This window comes from Neodiprion fabricii, chromosome 5, assembly GCF_021155785.1.
Source record: "Neodiprion fabricii isolate iyNeoFabr1 chromosome 5, iyNeoFabr1.1, whole genome shotgun sequence".
Lineage (NCBI taxonomy): Eukaryota > Metazoa > Arthropoda > Insecta > Hymenoptera > Diprionidae > Neodiprion > Neodiprion fabricii.
The window spans coordinates 6,077,514-6,097,229 of NC_060243.1; the positions used below are offsets into that span (position 1 = coordinate 6,077,514).

Consider the following 19,716-nt stretch of genomic DNA (forward strand, 5'->3'; position numbering starts at 1 on the left):
ATAAATTATACCAAGGTGTTGCAGTTTCTGTTGTAAAAACAGTTAATTTGGAAAATATTGTCGTTCTGTCGTGACCATTGTTTATTTAAACACATTGCCGAGACGAGAAATGATGACACTTGTTCAGAGTCTATCCATGTAGGTTTACGATATTATGCCAGAGGTAACACCTCTTTTTTGAAAGATCAACAATCCTTTTCGCCAATACCATTGCTCGTCTAGTATATAAGGTTCAGATTATTTGACGCTGACCGCTAGTATGATATATGTTTACGATACGATATACGGTACGACATATATTTTAAAAAATATGAGGTGGTGCCTAGCGATATTGTGTCTTGGACTCTCATCTACAATATGTTCTGGACAGATGTGCGGTAAGCATTTTGGCTATTCGATCAAAAAATATCATCCATTTTCATCGCTCGCAACAGCGAAGCAAATAACACAATACGTCTGATACTCGCTGCTACTGTTTTTCAGAGCCCGTTTATGGGGTGGACTTCGAATTGCTGACCTCTGCATATGCGGCGGGTGCTGAAAGTTTTCCAACACCGACTATCGAGTATCATGATCGCTCAGCGTGCAAATTTGGAATGAAATACACGAATGACGTAATGTCATACATCGAATCACTTTTCCTCAATGTATACCTTCAGGTATGATAATTCAGCATCGTGTGACTGATTCGATTTACCGTTAAATAGGTACAGATTTAGAGGCAGATCGTTCACTTCAAGAAGCCACGACGACGAGTATCTTCATATAATTGTTATTCTTTTTTTTCTTGTACAATCAACAGGCTGATCAGACAGGTCATCAACTGATCAAGGCTGTTAAAAGTTGCTCTAATGTGTTAAGAGGAGCGATCTTATCCATTGGGAACCTTAAAGAGACAGAGACCAGTATGGAAGAAGGTTTGATATCGCTGATTGGACAGGTTAACGTATTTTTGAATCTACTTCCTGGAAACGTGGACGTCAAATTGGCGGTAAGGGAACGAATATTTTTCTACCAAAACCTGTTCAGAAAGTTCTATTTGCGAAACCTCTGGAGCGTGCGTCACGTGCCCCATTTACGAAAGTGCGATAAGAGGACGTTGGCACACGTGCACGACTAAAGCCCTCGATTTGCACGCTGTTTCATCGAGCTTATATTACTCAACCCTAACTTCATCCGCTGTCAGTGGCACCTACGCTGCTTCTCAAATGAAACTTTCCTTCACAGGTGTTGGAAAAAATAGCGTATATCATACGTGAAGTTGGCCGATATCCGACTAATGTGATTACAGCGCTCGCTTCGGCTCGCGTCGCAAACTTTACACTTATCGGAAATCGCCTACTCTTCGTACTTGTTGCACAATATTCTGTTTCGTATTCAAATACTAAACAATTCTTCAATCTTCCACTGCATATGGATTGAATAACTATCGAAATTTTAACCATCACAGGCTCTACCCGATTTACCTGCGGAACAAGTAACTATCCCGCTTTCCATTGACAAGGAGCTATCAGCGGCTGATTTGTTTCTCCATTGGGCAGAAACAGCAGACTCGGTTTTCACCAGAGTGTATGGGTACATTACTGGAATGTTCCTATCCGGCTGGAGTAACGCTAGGTTGTATTTCAACGCCGTTGGAACACAAATTCGTAACCAGGTGAATTTTAGCCAGACTTGACGGCAAAAATCAACAAGATTGCATGCGGATGTTAACATCATTTTATTCTTCTCTATCCACAGGTTCTGACTTCCATAGCCTTGACTAACTACAAGATTGCCGTTGCCGAAGTGCTCAGTCAGTCTGATCTAATTCAAAGTCACTGCACAAACGAAACATGGGGATTATTCCAAGAAGTCGCTTTTAAAGTAGCTGCAATTTCGCACAACGTGCAAGACGCGTTGGAAAACTATAACACATGCCTTGCATAATGGAACATATACGTACATCGTACACTACCTTTCTATCTATCGTTATATCAAATGAATTTATTGCCTTATCTAATTTGCGTGATATGAAAATACAATATTTGCCAATTCATTTACTTAAAAATTGAAGCCCATCGATAGTCAAGCGTCTAATTTTATAATTATGGTATAAGATATTCCTGGATACCCCGTAGAAATTTGTGCTGGATGCAAAATAAAACTCACTTGCAATGAAAGAAAATTAGAAATGTATCGAATAAATTCTATTGGTTCCTTGGATTATAGAAGAGTGTAAGAAATAAGGCAATCCCATGTTCGGTATAACGAACGTTACAGCCAAGATAAAAAATAACATGTATTTCATCGTTTTGAATGGACGTATAACAGCTTTACCTGCCACATCACAAAGCCATATAGTCCGTCCATATTTATTTTTGCTGCACAAAGACATTCTTAGGTACTACATGTTTATTCCATGGGTCATCATTTAACGAAAATGAAGCTGTTTAAACGACCTTGCGACAATACCCTACGGAATATGCATATTATTTTCGTTGTTCGAATGTTATTTTAACAGAAATAACGATCCTCTCACTCTCGCCTCTTATAGTCGACGGTGTATAAAGTTGAAGCAACTTGATCTGGAACATCACTTCGATTGTATTCGGTACTCTGAACAGAATGAATTGGCTTTCACTAATGCTGGTTGGGCTCTGGGCGGTAGAGTCTTTGGCAAGAATGTGCAGTAAGTCACTTAAATTTCATAATCATCTGAAGTTCATTATTTTCTGTTCTCACAAATATATACCTGTGTTGGACCTATATTACAGACCCTAATGGTTCGATGGCAATGGATTACTTGGCCGATGAATGGGCCACAACAGTGAGCAGGTACCCACCACTATCCATTGAACTTGGCGATAAAATGGGAAAACCCTAATGGTTCGGTGGCAATGGATTACTTGGCCGATGAATGGGCCATAACAGTGAGCAGGTACCCGCCACTAGCCATAGAACTTGGCGATAAAATGGGAAAACTTTTCAACAAAAATTTCAAGCATCTGGAGTGATCTATGGACTCTACATATTGGCAAAACTGCACCATCAGGTATCTCAATTTTGAAAATTTGTCTCCCAAATTGACGTTTGGACCGTTGATTTAACCACAATTTTCGTATTGTTAGCTTATCCGATTTTTATTTTTCACCTTCAGATGTTGGAACGGGGTGACGATCTTATTGAAGACACAGAGGAATGCCGTGAAAACTTACAACCAAAGATTGAACTGTTAAAATCAAACATTAACCAACAACCAATTGGCTTGGACGAAGATTTGGACTCAATCATCAGACAGTGCCAGGTATTCTTGATCTTATCACCTGGAAATGTGGCGATCCCTACACCGGTAAGTTTATACGATACCTGCTCATTCATGTACGTAGAAAAAAATCACTGATAAATATCAGAAAGGTCATATATGCTCCCGATAGACCCGATGGGAAAACACGTGACAACATAGGTAATAACATGCAACGATTATGTTATGAAGAATTAGGGCTACGTCCCTGCGCGCTTCGCGGTCTAGTTATTTTCGATTTTTATACAACTAGGGGCTTCGCTATTTAGGTTTTCCGCTCCGTGGTTTTCGGCGTGGTTGTCGTCCGTACAAAAACATCGTGCCGGCGACTTGGACCATAGTATAGTTTTTCACTCTTTTAACTTGAGGACCTGGACCGCGAATACGCTGGTACCGTCAACCTGGGCTCCTGAAATTGGCTGTTTCCGTCGATCTGAACGATCTGAGCAACGAATATTGCTGAGCGCTAACGAAAAATGCCACTCCGGGACGCAGGATCTACACGTCGAAAAGCACAATGCGAAAAAGCTAACTTCATGCGTTTTAACAAGATCTCTTTATAGATATAGCGAGATTTATTTGGTAACATAACAATTTTTCCCCAATTTTTCGGCAATTGTAAGTCCGAGGCGCAGGATATAGACGCCGAAGACCACGAAGCGAAACGGCTGGTGAAGCCAGCTTCGGGGGTATTAAACAACTAGCTTGATGCTTCTTCCGTTTTAAAAAAGTCAACTTCAGAGGCTTCATATGATATTTTTATAGATATATAGAGATTATGTATGTTTTCACGTCGCAGAACCTCGGTGCATTGCCAGCAGAACAAATAGTGCCTCAAAGATAAAATGAAAAGATTATTCAATAATAATTACAATAATAATAATGATGAAAATATTACCGTGATGGAATGTAGTGCACGCATAGAGTTGTGTATGAGGAGTACGGTAAAATAACAAAAATTGTTTATAAATTATACCAAGGTATTGGAGTTTCTGTTGTAAAAACAGTTAATTTGGAAAATATTGTCGTTATTCTAATGAACGTTGTTTATTTAAACACATGGCCGAGAAAAGAAATAGGGACACATGTGTAGAGTTTATCTATGTAAAATTACGACACTATGCCACAGGTAATACCGTTTTTTCGAAAGATCAACAATCCTTTTTTTCCAATATCATTGCTCGTTAAGTATATAAGGTTCAGATTATTTGACGCTGACCGCTAGTATGATATATGTTTACGATACGATATACGGTACGACATATATTTTAAAAAATATGAGGTGGTGCCTGGCAATATTGTTTTTTGGACTCACGTCTACAGTATGTTCTGGACAGATGTGCGGTAAGCATTTTGGCTATTCGATCAAAAAATATCATCCATTTTCATCACTCGCAACAGCGAAGCAAATAACACAATACGTCTGATACTCGCTGCTACTGTTTTTCAGAACCCGTTTATGGGGTGGACTTCGAATTGCTGACCTCTGCATATGCGGCGGGTGCTGAAAGTTTTCCAACACCGACTATCGAGTATCATGATCGCTCAGCGTGCAAATTTGGAATGAAATACACGAATGACGTAATGTCATACATCGAGTCACTTTTCCTCAATGTATACCTTCAGGTATGATAATTCAGCATCGTGTGACTGATTCGATTTACCGTTAAAATAGGTACAGATTTAGAGGCAGATCGTTCACTTCAAGAAGCCACGACGACAAGTATCTTCATATAATTGTTATTCTTTTTTTTCTTGTACAATCGACAGGCTGATCAGACAGGTCATCAACTGATCAAGGCTGTTAAAGATTGCTCTAATGTGTTAAGAGGAGCGATCTTATCCATTGGGAACATTCAAGAGACACACACCAGTATAGAGGAAAGTTTGGTATCGCTGATTGGACAGGTTAAAGTATTTTTGAGTCTAGTCCCTGGAAACGTGGACGTCAAATTCGCGGTAAGGGACTGAATATTTTTCTACCAAAACCTGTTCAGAAAGTTCTATTTGCGAAACCTCTGGAGCGTGCGTCACGTGCCCCATTTACGAAAGTGCGATAAGAGGACGTTGGCACACGTGCACGACTAAAGCCCTCGATTTGCACGCTGTTTCATCGAGCTTATATTACTCAACCCTAACTTCATCCGCTGTCAGTGGCACCTACGCTGCTTCTCAAATGAAACTTTCCTTCACAGGTGTTGGAAAAAATAGCGTATATCATACGTGAAGTTGGCCGATATCCGACTAATGTGATTACAGCGCTCGCTTCGGCTCGCGTCGCAAACTTTACACTTATCGGAAATCGCCTACTCTTCGTACTTGTTGCACAATATTCTGTTTCGTATTCAAATACTAAACAATTCTTCAATCTTCCACTGCATATGGATTGAATAACTATCGAAATTTTAACCATCACAGGCTCTACCCGATTTACCTGCGGAACAAGTAACTATCCCGCTTTCCATTGACAAGGAGCTATCAGCGGCTGATTACTTTCTCCATTGGGCAGAAACAGCAGACTCGGTTTTCGTCAGATTGTATGGGTACATTACTGGAATGTTCCTATCCGGCTGGAGTAACGCTAGGTTGTATTTCAACGTCGTTGGAACACAAATTCGTAACCAGGTGAATTTTAGCAAGAATTGACGGCAAAAATCAACAAGATTGCATGCGTATGTTGACATCATTTTCTTCTTCTCCATCCGCAGGTTCTGACTTCAACAGCCTTGACTAACTACAAGATTGCCGTTGCCGAAGTGCTCAGTCAGTCTGATCTAATTCGAAGTCACTGCACAAACGAAACATGGGGATTATTCCAAGAAGTCGCTTCCGAAGTAGCTGCAGTTTCGCACAACGTGCAAGACGCGTTGAAAAACTATAACACATGCCTTGCATAATATAACACTGTGCACTACCTTTGTATCCATCGTTAAATGAAATGAATGTATTGCTTTATCCAATTTACTTGATATGAAAATATAATATTTCTCAATCTACTCTCTTGGCAACTGAATTCCGTATTTGATTACTGGATAAATTACCTTTATATCCATTCTCCCCAAAGGCAAGATAGTCAGGCTTCTAATTTTACAATTATGGTGTCAGATATTCTTGGATGCACAATAGAGGTTCTCTTCAATGAAAGAAGATTAGAAATATCTCGAATAAAATCTATTGGTTTCTCAGATTATAGAAAAGTGTAAGAAATAAGGCAATCCCATATTCGATATGGCGAATGTTGGAGCCAAAATAAAAAATAACATGTATAGTATCGTTTTGAAAGGACGTATAACAGCGTTACCTGGCACACCATAAAGCCATATAGTCCGTCAATATTTATTTTTGTTGCACAAAGACAACCTTAGGTACTACATGTTTGTTCTGTGGGTTAGTATTTCACAATAATGAAGCCCTTCGAATGACCTTGAGGTATGTAAATACCCTACTTAATATGCAGTTTATTTTCGTTGTTCGAATGTTATTTTAACAAAAATAACATCACCGTCGTTGCCATTGGTATATAAAGTTGAAGCAACTTGACTTGGAACATCAGTATTCGGCAGACACTCGGAACAGAATGAATTGGCTTCCACTAATGCTGGTTGGGCTCTGGGCCGCGGAGTCTTCGGCAAAAATATGCAGTAAGTCGCCCGATTTTCATAATCATTTGATGTTCATCATTTTCTGTTCACAAATACATACCCATGTTGGGTTTATATTACAGGCTTTAATAATTCGGTGGCAATCGATTACCTGGCCGATGAATGGGCCACAGCAGCGAGCAGGTACCCGCCACCATCCATTGAACTTGGCGATAAAATGGGAGAATTTTTTGAACACAAATTTCAAGCATCTGCAGTGAGCTATGGAATCTACATAATGGCAAAACTGTATCATCAGGTATCTCAATTTTGCAAATTTGTCTCCAAAAATGAACGTTTGGACCGTTGATTTAACCGCAATTTACATATTCCTGGCTGATCCGATTTTTATTTTTCACCTTCAGGCGTTGAAACGGGGTAACGAACTTATTGAAGACGTAGAGGACTGCCGCGACAACTTACAATCAAAGATTGAACTGTTAAAATCAAACATGCTGCCACAACCAATTGGCTTGGACGAAGATTTGAACTCAATCATCGGACAGTGCCAGGTATTCTTGAGCTTATCACCTGGAAATGTGGCGATCGCTACACCGGTAAGTTTATACGATACCCGCTCGTTCATGTACGTAGAAAAAAATTACTAATTAATAAATATCAGAAAGGTTATTCGTGCTCCCGATAGACCCGACGGGAAAACATATGACTACGTAATAACACGTAATGATTACAGTGTGAACAATCATGTATGTTCCCATATCGCAGGATCTCGGCGCATTGCCGGCACAACAAATAGTGCCTGAGAGCAGAACGACGCCTCGGACCGCATTCGAGCTTCTTGTAACTTTCAACCAAGTTCTCGATCAGCAGTTTGCCGCCATCTACGGATTCGTAGAAGGTATATACCTGACAGGCTGGGCTAGAGCGAGGAACTATTTCGCAAATGTACAGGCGCAGCTGCGTGGTGAGGTGAGTTACAAACCTAATGACGCGTACCTTCGGCTGATTATTCGCCACTGGGTAATGGTATCAGGGACGAAGATGCGGATAATTTTCCTGATATTGAACACTTTTCAGATCCTGAATTGGCGAGTACTGAACTCTTACACGCAAGTGGTGGATAGCATTTTTGTGCAATCTGATTTGATTCAGCGTTACGTTCATCCGGAAACATGGGCATTATTCAACAACGTTGGCCAGCTTATCAGAACGATTGCTTACGAATGCAACAATTGCCAGTAAGATGATAACGAAGATACAGGGCATCTATATTTTATCACGTCAATTATATTCACACTTATATTGTCTAGAACTGTAAACAATGAGTTCCACGTATAATGTGGATAGTTTCATGAATTAAAATGTATTCATAATAAAAATTCTGTTGGCATCAATTTGGCACACTGTTCGTCGTCCATTACAAATCCCACTTAAAATTAATGTTGCAAGAAAGAAAATTTGAAGACTGTTCAAAGATTTCCCATTGCAGTTCTTCAGTTATTCAGAGTACGGTTAGGTTCTAATCACCCCACGCGAATGTCTAAAAAATAGAAAGAGATGAACGAGAAATTTTCATGGAAGACTTGTAGAGTTTTGAGTTTTGGAAAATCAGCAATGCTGATATATATTGACTTATAGATTGCCCTACATCCGAGATTCTGCGAGTAGCGTTCGATTTTAGACAGGAAACACGTAAAGCAGCATCAAAAACAAATACAAAAACGTAAATACCAAAAAATTCGAAATTATTCGAAGTATGAATTAAATTATTATAAGGGTGGTCTGTTTTAATCGCCCCAGGCGAATATCTCGATAACTAGAATAGATGCGAGCAAGCCCTTAGATTCAAAACTTGAAGAGTTTCAAGGGGAAAAGATAATGCTAATATAAGTTGATTTTTGGATTGCGCCACTGTTGAAATGTTTCGAGTAATTTGTCATTTTAGACGAGGAACACGTATTTTAACTATGACCGGCTGACAGCGGGTTTGAAGACGAATTGAAAAACGTAAGGAAAATAAAAACGTGTTTTTCAAAATTTTCACTAACTCAAGTACTCGATAATTTCGCTCGAGACAAGGCACCAACCCCAAAGTTTCATTACTTTTTTACGCTTAAGGGACTATGGAAGTCGCTTGATCACCACGAAAACACGATTCTCAGTTTTTTCAAACCATGTGGATTGATGCGACGTTTTTGAATTTGTCTTCAAACCCGCTATCAGGCGATTGTGGTGAAAATATTCATTTCGTACTTAAAATCGCGAAGTACTCGAGAAATCCCGAAACTGGTGCAATACACAAATCGGCCCATATCAGCATCATCTTTCCTCTTCGAAACCCTCGCGATTTTGTATTAAACGTTTTAACTCATCACTTGTAATCTGAAAGATATTCGCCTGGGGCGATCAAAAAAGATGATTATATTTTTCTGCCCTCACCTTAGCTTCCTCATATATATATTCATTGATGCTCAACTTTCCTGAAGAATTTTATTCAAAATGCAAAATTGGAAAGTTTGAACGTACGAGATGAGAAAAGAAATTCGCGAGTTAACAGAAATAATTGATCAGAATTTTCTTCTGGCGTAATTACACGGACAACAAGTGCAATCTCATATCGAATTCGAGGTAAAATAAAATCAAGACTTCAAAAAAAAAAAAAAAAAAAAAAACGAAAAATCTTCATTGAAAATTAGAAAAAAATGCTAATAAATTTCTTTTTCACGTCTTTGAATTTTCATTCCATGACGCCGTCGGTTACTCATCCACAAGCTACCTGCGTGTTCCATTTACATAACCAGACGTGAATCGCAAAATATCGCAACTGATATAATCCACAATTCAGCCCATATAAGCATTATCTTTTCTCCTCGAATTCATTCAAGTTTTGTTTAGCAGTTTTCCCGTATATCTTTCGATTTTTGAAATACAAATCTTCCGGAGCGTTTAAAACCGACGACCCCGCATAAATCGTAATGAAACAATCCTAATTTGTTACTTTGGCGATCTCCTCGCTGATTTGATAAAATGATATAATAACCCCCGCACTTCATGCACATCTTCACGATTGCATTATCGGCAAATTGATTTCAGGTGTATTAAATCGGTCGAAACTCGTTTGCTCCTATCTAACTTAAAAGTTCGCAGCACTATGTATTTGTGATATTTTTCGATTCATCGTGATAATTTTCATAAAAAGTATACAACACAAACAATTATTACTGCGGTGAGGCAGCTAAACGAGACTGCAGACAATCATACAATGAAACGAATTCATCTGCTTGTTGTGAACATTAGGTAAAGCCTTTTTGCATAATATTATACTTGAATACCTATACATTTCTTCTCAAACAATCATACGCATGTGTCTTATCGTTGTTGTTTCGAGAAATAAATTGTTACATGCCACTTTCTTCCTTATTGTTTCAAAACACATTAATCAAACGCTCTGTGTTTTATTCCTGACTCAATCATACTGTTCACTTCTCTGACCTGTCAAGAAGGAGAAAACTAGCATATGAATCCCTCATGTTCTTTTCTTTCGTTTGTCGGGGCAAAAAGTAAACATTATCGTTAAGTAAGAAATAAACTATATAATATATATATAATAGTTTCTATAATAGTTCCTATAATAGTTAAAAAGTACATTATAAATATATTGCACGATTCAGCTATAAAAATTATTGCACTTCTTATTGTTCACATCTAACTCACAGCGTTATTTATACTGTTTAATACACCACTTTTCATCGACCTCATGGCCGTTGAAATGTTTCGAAAGTATTCAGAAAATTTTGGTGAATTGAATGAGAATATCCATTCTTCTCTCAACGCAACGGAAGATTGTGAAAATATACTGTCTATTCTTCAATTACATTTTATCCAAACTTGCCGGGTATAAAAATTCCAAAGAAATCTCAAAAATCACTTCAAACCCTCTCCAAAGGACATTCTGGGCACTCAATCGCAAAGATAAGATCGGATGTTCTTTGGGAAATGCTGAAAAATTAATGCACAAACTATTGAAAATGAAAATAAATAGTATTTTGTGCAATTTTTCAAAAGTAAAACTCGAATTTTATACGTAATCAAATAGCAATCACGAGTAGATTTTGAAACATGCAGAACTGAAAACCAGATTTTTACGTACAAACCATTGACTGCCCAAAATGTCCTTTGGGGGGATGAAATCTAGAGTTCAAAGTAATGTTTGAGATTTTTTTGCAATTATTAAACCCGGCCCAAATTCAGAAAAAATATTACTGAAAAAGTACTTTCGAAAACGTGCAGTCCATACGTTTTCTACTTCCGGCGTTTCGCATGAAAATTGATATGAAACGAACATTGCACGAAAACGTTAATAAGTACCATATGGCTTTAGCTCCGTAAAAATCTTGGTAATTAACGCTATAAACGTATTTGCGTAAGGGTGTCATTTCAAAGCCCTGATAAGAATCTAACCTTATCGCAACGTTCAGAGAATCTAACTGAAAAAAACCGTCCGCTTGACGTCGAATGCTCCATAAAACCATATTAAGATAATATTTTAATGGGTAAAATTTTGATTAGACTTCCCCCTTAAACAAGCACCTTGCGGCAAGGTCATGGAAATCAGCAGAATTTGCAAGTGTGAATAGAATATTTCGATCACTCTGCTGTAAAATTTTAGTGAACAAATTTTCATGATAATGAAAATGATGATCATAATGGGTTTGAAATATGTATATGAAATTCTAGTACTGCGGTTTCGTTAAAAATAACTACACCACACGCTGCAGAATATATTCGTATGAGTTGAAGATGCTGAATATAAGAAAAAATACATAGCGGTAAATTTTGAAATCGGTAATAAATCAGTCGCGAGATTCTTCAGATCTTTTTTCTGCAAATGTGGTAATATTGTCCGTAATAAATGTATATGTATTAATGGATATACTGTGATAATAAATGTATGTATTACATGAATTTTTTTTCATACAGCATAAGCCCGGCTGCAATAATAAAAGAATGATAAAAAGAAACTTAAGAAAATGCAACCGCATGTCTACCTATGAGCGTAACACTATGTGTCGGGTTTTTTTAAGGTGCAAGTAGCTGTGATAATAAGTGCAAGTATTACATGAATGTTTTTTCATACAGCGTAAACCCACCGATAATAAAAACAAATAACATGGAGAAACCTAATAAATTCAACCGCATGTATATATGTAGGCGTAACACTTTATGTCGGGTTTTTTTTAGATGCATGTAGCTGTAATAATAAATGCAGGTATAGCGTATGTACATGTTTTTTCATTCAACGTAAGCCCGCTAGTCAAGTGTTGACAAAGAAAGAAAAGTATTGCAAAAGTAATACAACAGTATACCCATTAGGATGTGCCATAAGAAAAAAATTTTTACTTTTTGATAGAGCGTGAAATTCCCTATAAGAATCTATATTTAGATAGTTTGTAAGTCAAGACGTTTACGAGAGCAAAAAATTCAAAAAGTTTTCGATTTTTTTTTAAGCGTTATTTGAATGGAAAATGGAAAAAATAAAAAAGGCAGCTCTAAATATTAACTTTAAGAGGTCATATTTGGTCAAGATATTCTATTTGAGATGCTCTACCGAAATTTTGATGCGCCTTTGAAAGAAAAATGTTTTTTTGGCACACCCTAATACTCATGACTCTCGTTGACGAGACAACATTTTGACAAACAGAAGAAGAATAACATCGCACCTGTATGATATTTCTCGCCACTTAATACAGTGTAAAAAAAAAACATGACCGTTATCGTACAACAGGGTTTGGGTACGAATGAAAATGTAATTCCCGAACGACGCAGAAAATTTAGATGCCCGATGTTTACGAGATGAATTATTGCTGAAGGGCAAAAATTATATCTGATTCGTATTACGGCTGAACGAATTTCATTCGTTCGCGTGTGAATGAAATCGATTAAAAATGCGAGGGGCAGAAATAAGATGCTACCTATCCTTTAAACGGAATGCCGCAATTGTACGTTGTTCTTTAATGTGGACCCCAGCCGATGGCTGAAATTATTTCTACACTCTGTAAAAGTAAAATGCCGAAGTGCAATACATATTTGTGATTTCAGACAGTATAATATTTTTTTTTCAATAATTCATGGCATATAATTGACTAAGCTCGGAAAAATATACATTGGTTACGAAGCCAACGGTCTTGTTTAATGAACAAGCATTTTGAATCATTGGATAACTGCTATAAAGTACAATCGATGTGGATATTTTCGTGTTTTCCAGCTGCTTGCTTTTCTTTTCTCAGGGAAAGAAAATTAAAGGGAAAATTATTATAACTACCCCAAGAATGAAAAGTTGAACTTTACTAGATGCCGTTCCGACGAAGCTCTTGGAAATAAATACGCGAGGCATTGTGAATATAAAGAATATGCCTCACTCTCGTAATTTTTAAATTTATCCAACAAATACGACAAATTATTTCACTTGTTTTACATCATTTGAGCAAAGAATATCGCGTGCATGTCATTCAAGGTGTTTTCAATAATAAGCTTGTGTCAAAGGTATGAACAAGCTGTCGATATTCCAGAGACAAGGAGTGGATGTTGAACCATTTTTATTATGAAACGAAAGGCAACAAAGAAAAGAAACATCGTAATAAAAAAATTACGTTTCTAATAATACTTTTTTTCACAATAAATATATGATGAAGTAGTCAGCATCAGTGTACGTAATAAAAATCGATCAAAATTGGGTATTTTGCCGTAGTCCTCTGTTTCTGCTTTGCGGCTCAAAGATCTTACACACGGATAGATATGAGATGAGTGTTGTTTACGTCAAACAGAACAAAAGACTGAAATTAATTCATACGTACATGTAACCAGGCAAACTGGTTTAAACTATTTGTTTCAGTGTTTAGCAAATTTTATTCTAGCCATTTGAATTGCAGGACCCGTCGACGTACTCGACTTGACCGTTGTAGCCAAAACGTTTACAGAAGGCGCAGAAAGTCTTCCGGTTCCAATTTTGGAAGCACATGATCACTTGGCGAGTAGATTTCAGATTAATTATGCAGAAGCAGCCGCGGCCTACGGCCGGTCTTTAATAATAAATATTTACGAACAGGTATCGTATACTTGTATCTGTCGAATGTGTAAAATTTTATTCGTCGGTTGACAACGGCACGCGAGCGGGTCAGAATTTTGCATGTCGAACTTTAAGTTCTCAAGCTTTCGACGAAGAGCAAATCATAAGCAATTTGTTTTTCCTTGCTGTAGGTTTCCTCTTCGTAAATCGATGTTCGAAAACTATGAGCTATCGCTGGTTCTGATTGAAGCATGACGTTCTTCGTAAATCAAAATTCGTTACCGCTTATCACACGGGTCAAATATATTACACATACATTTTTTATCGCAAAAATAGTGCTTTACTCGTGCGTATGTTAAAGTGTGTCACATGTTAGTTGTGATCAAATAAACACGGTTCACTCCCAAAGTGAACAACATTCCGATTATCTTTCCATGCCCACAGGCGAAAATTCAGGGTATGGTTCTAATAGACGTTATTAACGAGCTCGCTAACGAATGGCAGTCGTCGATTCAAATGATGGGCACGAATCAGGGTGTCGAGGGAGTCTCTAACATCGAAGACGTCATGAATCGGATTGCGATGCAGTTTCAAGAATTCTTATCACTGTCACCTGGACCTGGAATTCCCGTGCAACCGGTAAGCGATAGAAGGTGAATCTGAATAACTATACTTTCGTTGGTAATTCGTTAGAATCAATTAATACGCGAGGAATAGATGTTGGGATAATTTATATCTACAACCGATAATTGAAATGAAGAGTATCGACATTTTCATTGTCGAAACGACGGTGAAACGTTACACCTAACGGTTAACGCAAGTCTCGCAGCCTGCTCCAAACATAGGATCATATAATTACAATTGTAATCAACTTTTTATATCACGCGAAGTATAAGCTTCAATAATTAATAATTGAGAAAAATGAACTTCCGATCCGGCCATCCTCACCTCGAGCAAACATTTGAAAAAATGAAGCCAATTTGGCGAAAAAATTTGGCATCTTCAGTGCATAACTTGTTTTATGAAGGTTTTGACGTGAGAATGCAAAGCATTCTTATTTAATAAACAACACATCTCGTTCTCGTAGTTTTTAAATTTATGTAAGGCTTATCACAAATTGTTTCACTTCTTCGAGATCGTACGAGCAAAGAATGATGTATGCGTGTGTCATTCTCGATGTTTCTAATAATATGCTTGTTCAAACAATGTGAAAAATGTTCGGAAGAACGTGTGTGTTAAGCGTAAAACAAAGAAAAGCATTACGACAAAATGGTCACCTTGAATAATATATGAACTGCGGGAGGTATATATACATAAGTATATGGACATAATTGAGTTCTCAGCATCAGTATATCGACATCTCGGTAATCGTACAAAATGCGGCGCTGTGCCGCAATACTGTGCTTCTTCCTGATCGCGGCTCAAACATCTTTCGCAGAGATATGCGGTAAGTCCGGCTAATATCAAAGAGAATGACAAATTCATGCTGATTCATATTCGCAGCTGATCAGACACATCGTGCCAGACTGTTGACTTCAGCGTTTAACAATCGTCATTCAAGTTCAATTGCAGATCCTGTCGATTCGACGAACCTTATACTTGGTCTACGTATACTCAAAGGCCGTAGATGGCTTCGAGAAAAAAAATGTCGAATAAAAAAATGGTGACTGTCTGAAGAGAAGGATAATATTTCACTTTATTTTTTTCCATGTTTTTGATTTTTTTTTTTTAAATAGTATTAATAATAATTTCGCAATACCAGAGATGTGGTCTACAGAGGTATACGTACTGGAGGTCTGTTACAAACTTGAAAGTCAATCGGTTGAATAGAACTCGAGATTTTATGTCATCCAGATTGAAAAATGTACTTTTGAGATAAACGCGTTTAAGGGGACGCGCGGATAAGTTTGGACTTTGAACTATATATTATATCTTCAAATATCGAAGCCCACGTACCTCAAACGCGAAAAACGGCTTAACAGCCCCTTTCTGCATACAATTCTGAACAAAAACACTCTAACGCATTTTCATTTGACGCAGAAATAAATAAATGGCACGGATCTTACGAAAAAGCGATAGTAAATTGGTAGAATTCATGCCATATCTTTATTTCTGCATCAAAAATGTGTTTCTCTATTTGGAGATATGCGCAACGTCGAAATCGACTAGGACGCCCCCTCAAAGTTTTCACCTCGTTTTTGACATCGATTTCTGTGCCAGATGAGATGGAAATCTTACTTACCCTTAATCGACCATACCTGGGGAATTCCGCGGCCTTCTGCGGCATCCGCAGTTTCCTCATTGGCTAATTTTTCCAACCTTAAGCTCGGCTCTGTTGAGACGCGCACCGTATTACATTGTTTCATTCAAATGCTCATAACTTTTGAAAATTTTCTAAATTCGACACAGGCTTTGTGCCAAAATATTCCTAAAAGATGTAGCCATAATAATATGCAATAAAAAATCAAAGTTTCCAAATTTCTGGACAATAATACCCCCTTGAAGTTAATTCATATTCACAACTCATCAAGCACATCATTCTAAATTATTTTTTTCTACGCTCGACGAGCCTTGTTCTATTTTAATTGCAGAACCCATTGACTCAACCGACTTGAACCTTATACCCGCCGAGTTCGCAGTGGGCGCAGAAAGCTTTCCGGTGCCAAATTTGGAAATAAATGATTGCACGGCGGCTGAATTTCGGGATATTTTTACACAAGCAGTCGTAATTTACGGCCGGTCTTTAGTAACTAATGTTTACGAACAGGTATCGTATACTTACATTATTACCAAAGTATTAGTAACCAAGTTCACCATCATCTTACGGAAGATAGTATTTCCCCCCTCCCTCCTGCCTCTTGCACACCGTGCTTTTTCCAACAAATGCATGTAGGGCGAAATAAAATAATTACGTTTCATATTTGATTCGAGTTGTATGAATCAATTGAGAGAAAAATTACTGCTGAAGAAAATCATTCAGTTTTCTTTCTTTTTTTTTTCATAACCACCTTGGGAAGGTAATGAAGTCCACGCTCGAAATGAGCATATTTCATGCGCGGATGTCGAAAAAAATATTTTCTTTGTCGATTGAAGCGACCGAATCAACCTTTCGCATGCCGAATTCTGAGTTTTTACGATTTTCGCGACGAGTAAATCACGCGCAACTTGCTGATCTTCGTTGTAATTTTTTACTTTTCGTACAACGATATTCGATAACTGTGAGCTAGAGGTAATACTGACCGGACAGCTGAAATGAAATTCGTAATAACCTGCGGACCCGTTTGAAAACATACGGTTCTTCATAAATTATTAATCGTTATTGCATCACACGGAGTAAAAATAATAAACATTTATTTCCATTGCAAAAATTGGCTTGACGTCTGACATGTTAATGAGCTGAAATAGACACAATTTACTCCCAAAGTGAACAAACATTCCAATATCTTTCCATGCCCACAGGCGAAAATTCAGGGTAAGGTTCTAATAGACGATATTAACGAGCTCGCTAACGAATGGCAGTCGTCGATTCAAATGATGCGCACGAATCAGGGTGTCGAGGAAGTCTGTGAAATCGAAGACGTCATGAATCAGATTGCGATGCAGTTTCAAGAATTCTTATCACTGTCACCTGGACCTGGAATTCCCGTGCAACCGGTAAGCGATAGAAGGTGAATCTGAATAACGATACTTTCGTTAGTAATTCGTTAGAATCAATTAATACGCGAGGAATAGATGTTGGGATAATTTATGTCTACAACTCGTAACTAAAATGAGGCGTAACGACAACATCGTCCTCAAGTTTCCGTCGGTGTACGAAAAGCTAACTTTTTACTTTCGCAGATCACAGAACAATTCTGCGAAAGATTTAACGAGCAATTTAAGATTACGTAAATGAATCCCGTTGCAGCCGCTGCCGCCCTTGCCGATGCCAAATCTACAGCTGAATCCCGTAGTGCATCCATTGTCGCCCCAAAGCCTGTTCGTGAACTACAACGCCACGTTGAACGAGATTTCCTCGAACATCTACGCGTACACGGATTTGATATTGTTGACGGGGTGGAATACTTTATGGTCCTATTACGATATCTTCGGAATGCAAAGTCGCAATGAGGTAAGTTGACAAAAAATGGCACATAGATTTTGAACGTGCCGCGTACGTCGCACCTTGAATGAAAGTTCATACAACGTAAAAGCTCATATAATCTTGCGGATTGTCACAAACTACTTTCTGATCTTCGTGTTTTCAGATCCTGAATGACAAGGTATTAGAGGTTTACAGACGAGTCGCATTGCAAATCAATATGGAATGCGATTTCATTGAGGATAAAGTCAACCCGGCCATTTGGGAATCTTACAAGCTTGCTGCTGATCGCATAGAGGCGGAATGGAACGCTTACCAAGTTTACAAGAGTCAAGTAGCATGCGTAGCAGTCCTGTGAAGTACGTTGAAGGATAAACTTGGTTCTGTCTGCGTTGATAAGAACATTGTTAAGCACTATCAGCATATGACTAGGGAAAAGTTAGTTTCCGGAACGGGCTCGTCACTACAACTGTTTGCCAATAGTCCTTTCTTGTCAAAATACACGATTAGAACCATGAACGATCATTTATTCACCGTTGAATTTATTCCCGAACTTCCAATTCCTCGATTTCTGTAGACAAAATCGGCTTAATGTAACCAGGCCAGGCAAAAATTTATTACTTTTTAGACTCGATCGTTAGTAAAGGTGGTGCCTTATATGTTTGCCGTCGCAAAAAAATATTGTAACGAAAAAAATTCCAAAATCGCTTAGAAAGCATATATTGGTACAAACAAAAAAGTTTGCAAGCATTTTCAGAAGTGGTTGTGTGAGAGCATGGACTTTTTCACGGGACACTTTTCTTACCGCGAAGATGTCGCGCTTAAGATTGTCAATTTCTTCGTGAAAAGTGGGAAAGAAGGGAAAATACTCCCGGATTTGAAATGGCAAACTCGGATATGATGTGAAAAATATCCGTATACCAGTAAAATAATTCGCTTCGTGTCTACCTAAAATGAAAATGCATTGGAGTGATTTTGTTTATAATTGCGTATAGAATGGAGCTGTTTTTGCGTTTGAGATACGCAAACTTCGATATTTGTAGATATACACGACACGTCGAATAGACTAGGCGTCAGTCGCAAAGGAAGATGGCAACACATTAGTATGTAAACAAATATGAAGTGAATTCCACGCAATTGAATAATTCGTAATTAAGAAAAAAAAACCTTGCGATCAACTGTTTTCAACTGGAGTCAATATCTCAAAAAAAACAACGTTAATGAGCCGAAAAAATGTAGCATCTTCAGTTTACAACGTGTTTCATGAGTTTTTTATGAGAACGTGCGAAACATTCTTATTTAATAAACCACATATCTGAATCTCGTAGTTTTTAAATTTATATAAGACTTATCACAAATTGTTCCACCTGTACTATGTCGTCTAAATAAAGAAAATTGTCCGCGTGAGTCATTCTTGATGTTTTGAACGATAAACTTGTTAAAACGATGTGAAAAATGTTTGACAGAGGTGTAAAACATACTGTCAACATTCCAAGGATGAGAAGTATGACACCATACTTAATAAAACAAAAACGTGTTGTAACAAATCATAATATTCGCTTGTCAGTAACACTTATGCTACAGCAGGTATACGTATACAAGGCTATCATGATGGATTATTTACTCACGAGCATCAATATACATCTTAATAATCATGCCAGTTTTTACTAAGATGCCTGTCAAA

The 19,716-nt window shown here is 37.8% G+C and overlaps 3 protein-coding genes across 4 annotated transcripts; all 3 read left to right on the forward strand.

Moving 5' to 3' along the window:
- The first annotated feature begins 242 nt into the window (after positions 1–242).
- LOC124183434 lies at positions 243–6,296 on the forward strand. 2 transcript variants are annotated; one of them, XM_046571928.1, is made up of 6 exons: positions 243–377; positions 484–659; positions 803–991; positions 1,451–1,657; positions 1,741–1,916; positions 6,168–6,296. In XM_046571928.1, exons 1-6 carry the CDS (start codon positions 260–262, stop codon positions 6,178–6,180), a joined length of 879 nt encoding a protein of 292 aa, XP_046427884.1. In that variant the 5' UTR covers positions 243–259; the 3' UTR covers positions 6,181–6,296. The 2 variants fall into 2 exon arrangements, with proteins under 2 accessions (XP_046427884.1, XP_046427883.1); XM_046571927.1 differs by lacking the exon at positions 6,168–6,296 and having other exon boundaries at positions 1,741–2,167.
- A 508-nt stretch (positions 6,297–6,804) lies between these two features.
- LOC124183437 lies at positions 6,805–8,279 on the forward strand. Its single transcript, XM_046571933.1, has 5 exons — positions 6,805–6,924; positions 7,008–7,183; positions 7,290–7,481; positions 7,651–7,854; positions 7,963–8,279. Exons 1-5 carry the CDS (start codon positions 6,861–6,863, stop codon positions 8,125–8,127), a joined length of 801 nt encoding a protein of 266 aa, XP_046427889.1. The 5' UTR covers positions 6,805–6,860; the 3' UTR covers positions 8,128–8,279.
- A 6,974-nt stretch (positions 8,280–15,253) lies between these two features.
- LOC124183435 lies at positions 15,254–18,551 on the forward strand. The gene is made up of 5 exons (XM_046571929.1): positions 15,254–15,398; positions 16,543–16,718; positions 17,411–17,605; positions 17,859–18,062; positions 18,199–18,551. Exons 1-5 carry the CDS (start codon positions 15,329–15,331, stop codon positions 18,388–18,390), a joined length of 837 nt encoding a protein of 278 aa, XP_046427885.1. The 5' UTR covers positions 15,254–15,328; the 3' UTR covers positions 18,391–18,551.
- Positions 18,552–19,716: the final 1,165 nt, after the last annotated feature.

Coding starts and splice junctions, on each gene's coding strand:
- LOC124183435 (XM_046571929.1), top strand. CDS start 15,329: ATGCGGCGCTGTGCCGCAATACTGTGCTTCTTCCTGATCGCGGCTCAA. Junction 15,399..16,542: donor ATCTTTCGCAGAGATATGCG/GTAAGTCCGGCT, acceptor TTTTAATTGCAG/AACCCATTGACTCAACCGAC. Junction 16,719..17,410: donor TAACTAATGTTTACGAACAG/GTATCGTATACT, acceptor CCATGCCCACAG/GCGAAAATTCAGGGTAAGGT.
- LOC124183434 (XM_046571928.1), top strand. CDS start 260: ATGATATATGTTTACGATACGATATACGGTACGACATATATTTTAAAA. Junction 660..802: donor TCCTCAATGTATACCTTCAG/GTATGATAATTC, acceptor TACAATCAACAG/GCTGATCAGACAGGTCATCA. Junction 1,658..1,740: donor GAACACAAATTCGTAACCAG/GTGAATTTTAGC, acceptor CTCTATCCACAG/GTTCTGACTTCCATAGCCTT.
- LOC124183437 (XM_046571933.1), top strand. CDS start 6,861: ATGAATTGGCTTCCACTAATGCTGGTTGGGCTCTGGGCCGCGGAGTCT. Junction 7,184..7,289: donor TGGCAAAACTGTATCATCAG/GTATCTCAATTT, acceptor TTTCACCTTCAG/GCGTTGAAACGGGGTAACGA. Junction 7,482..7,650: donor ATGTGGCGATCGCTACACCG/GTAAGTTTATAC, acceptor CCCATATCGCAG/GATCTCGGCGCATTGCCGGC.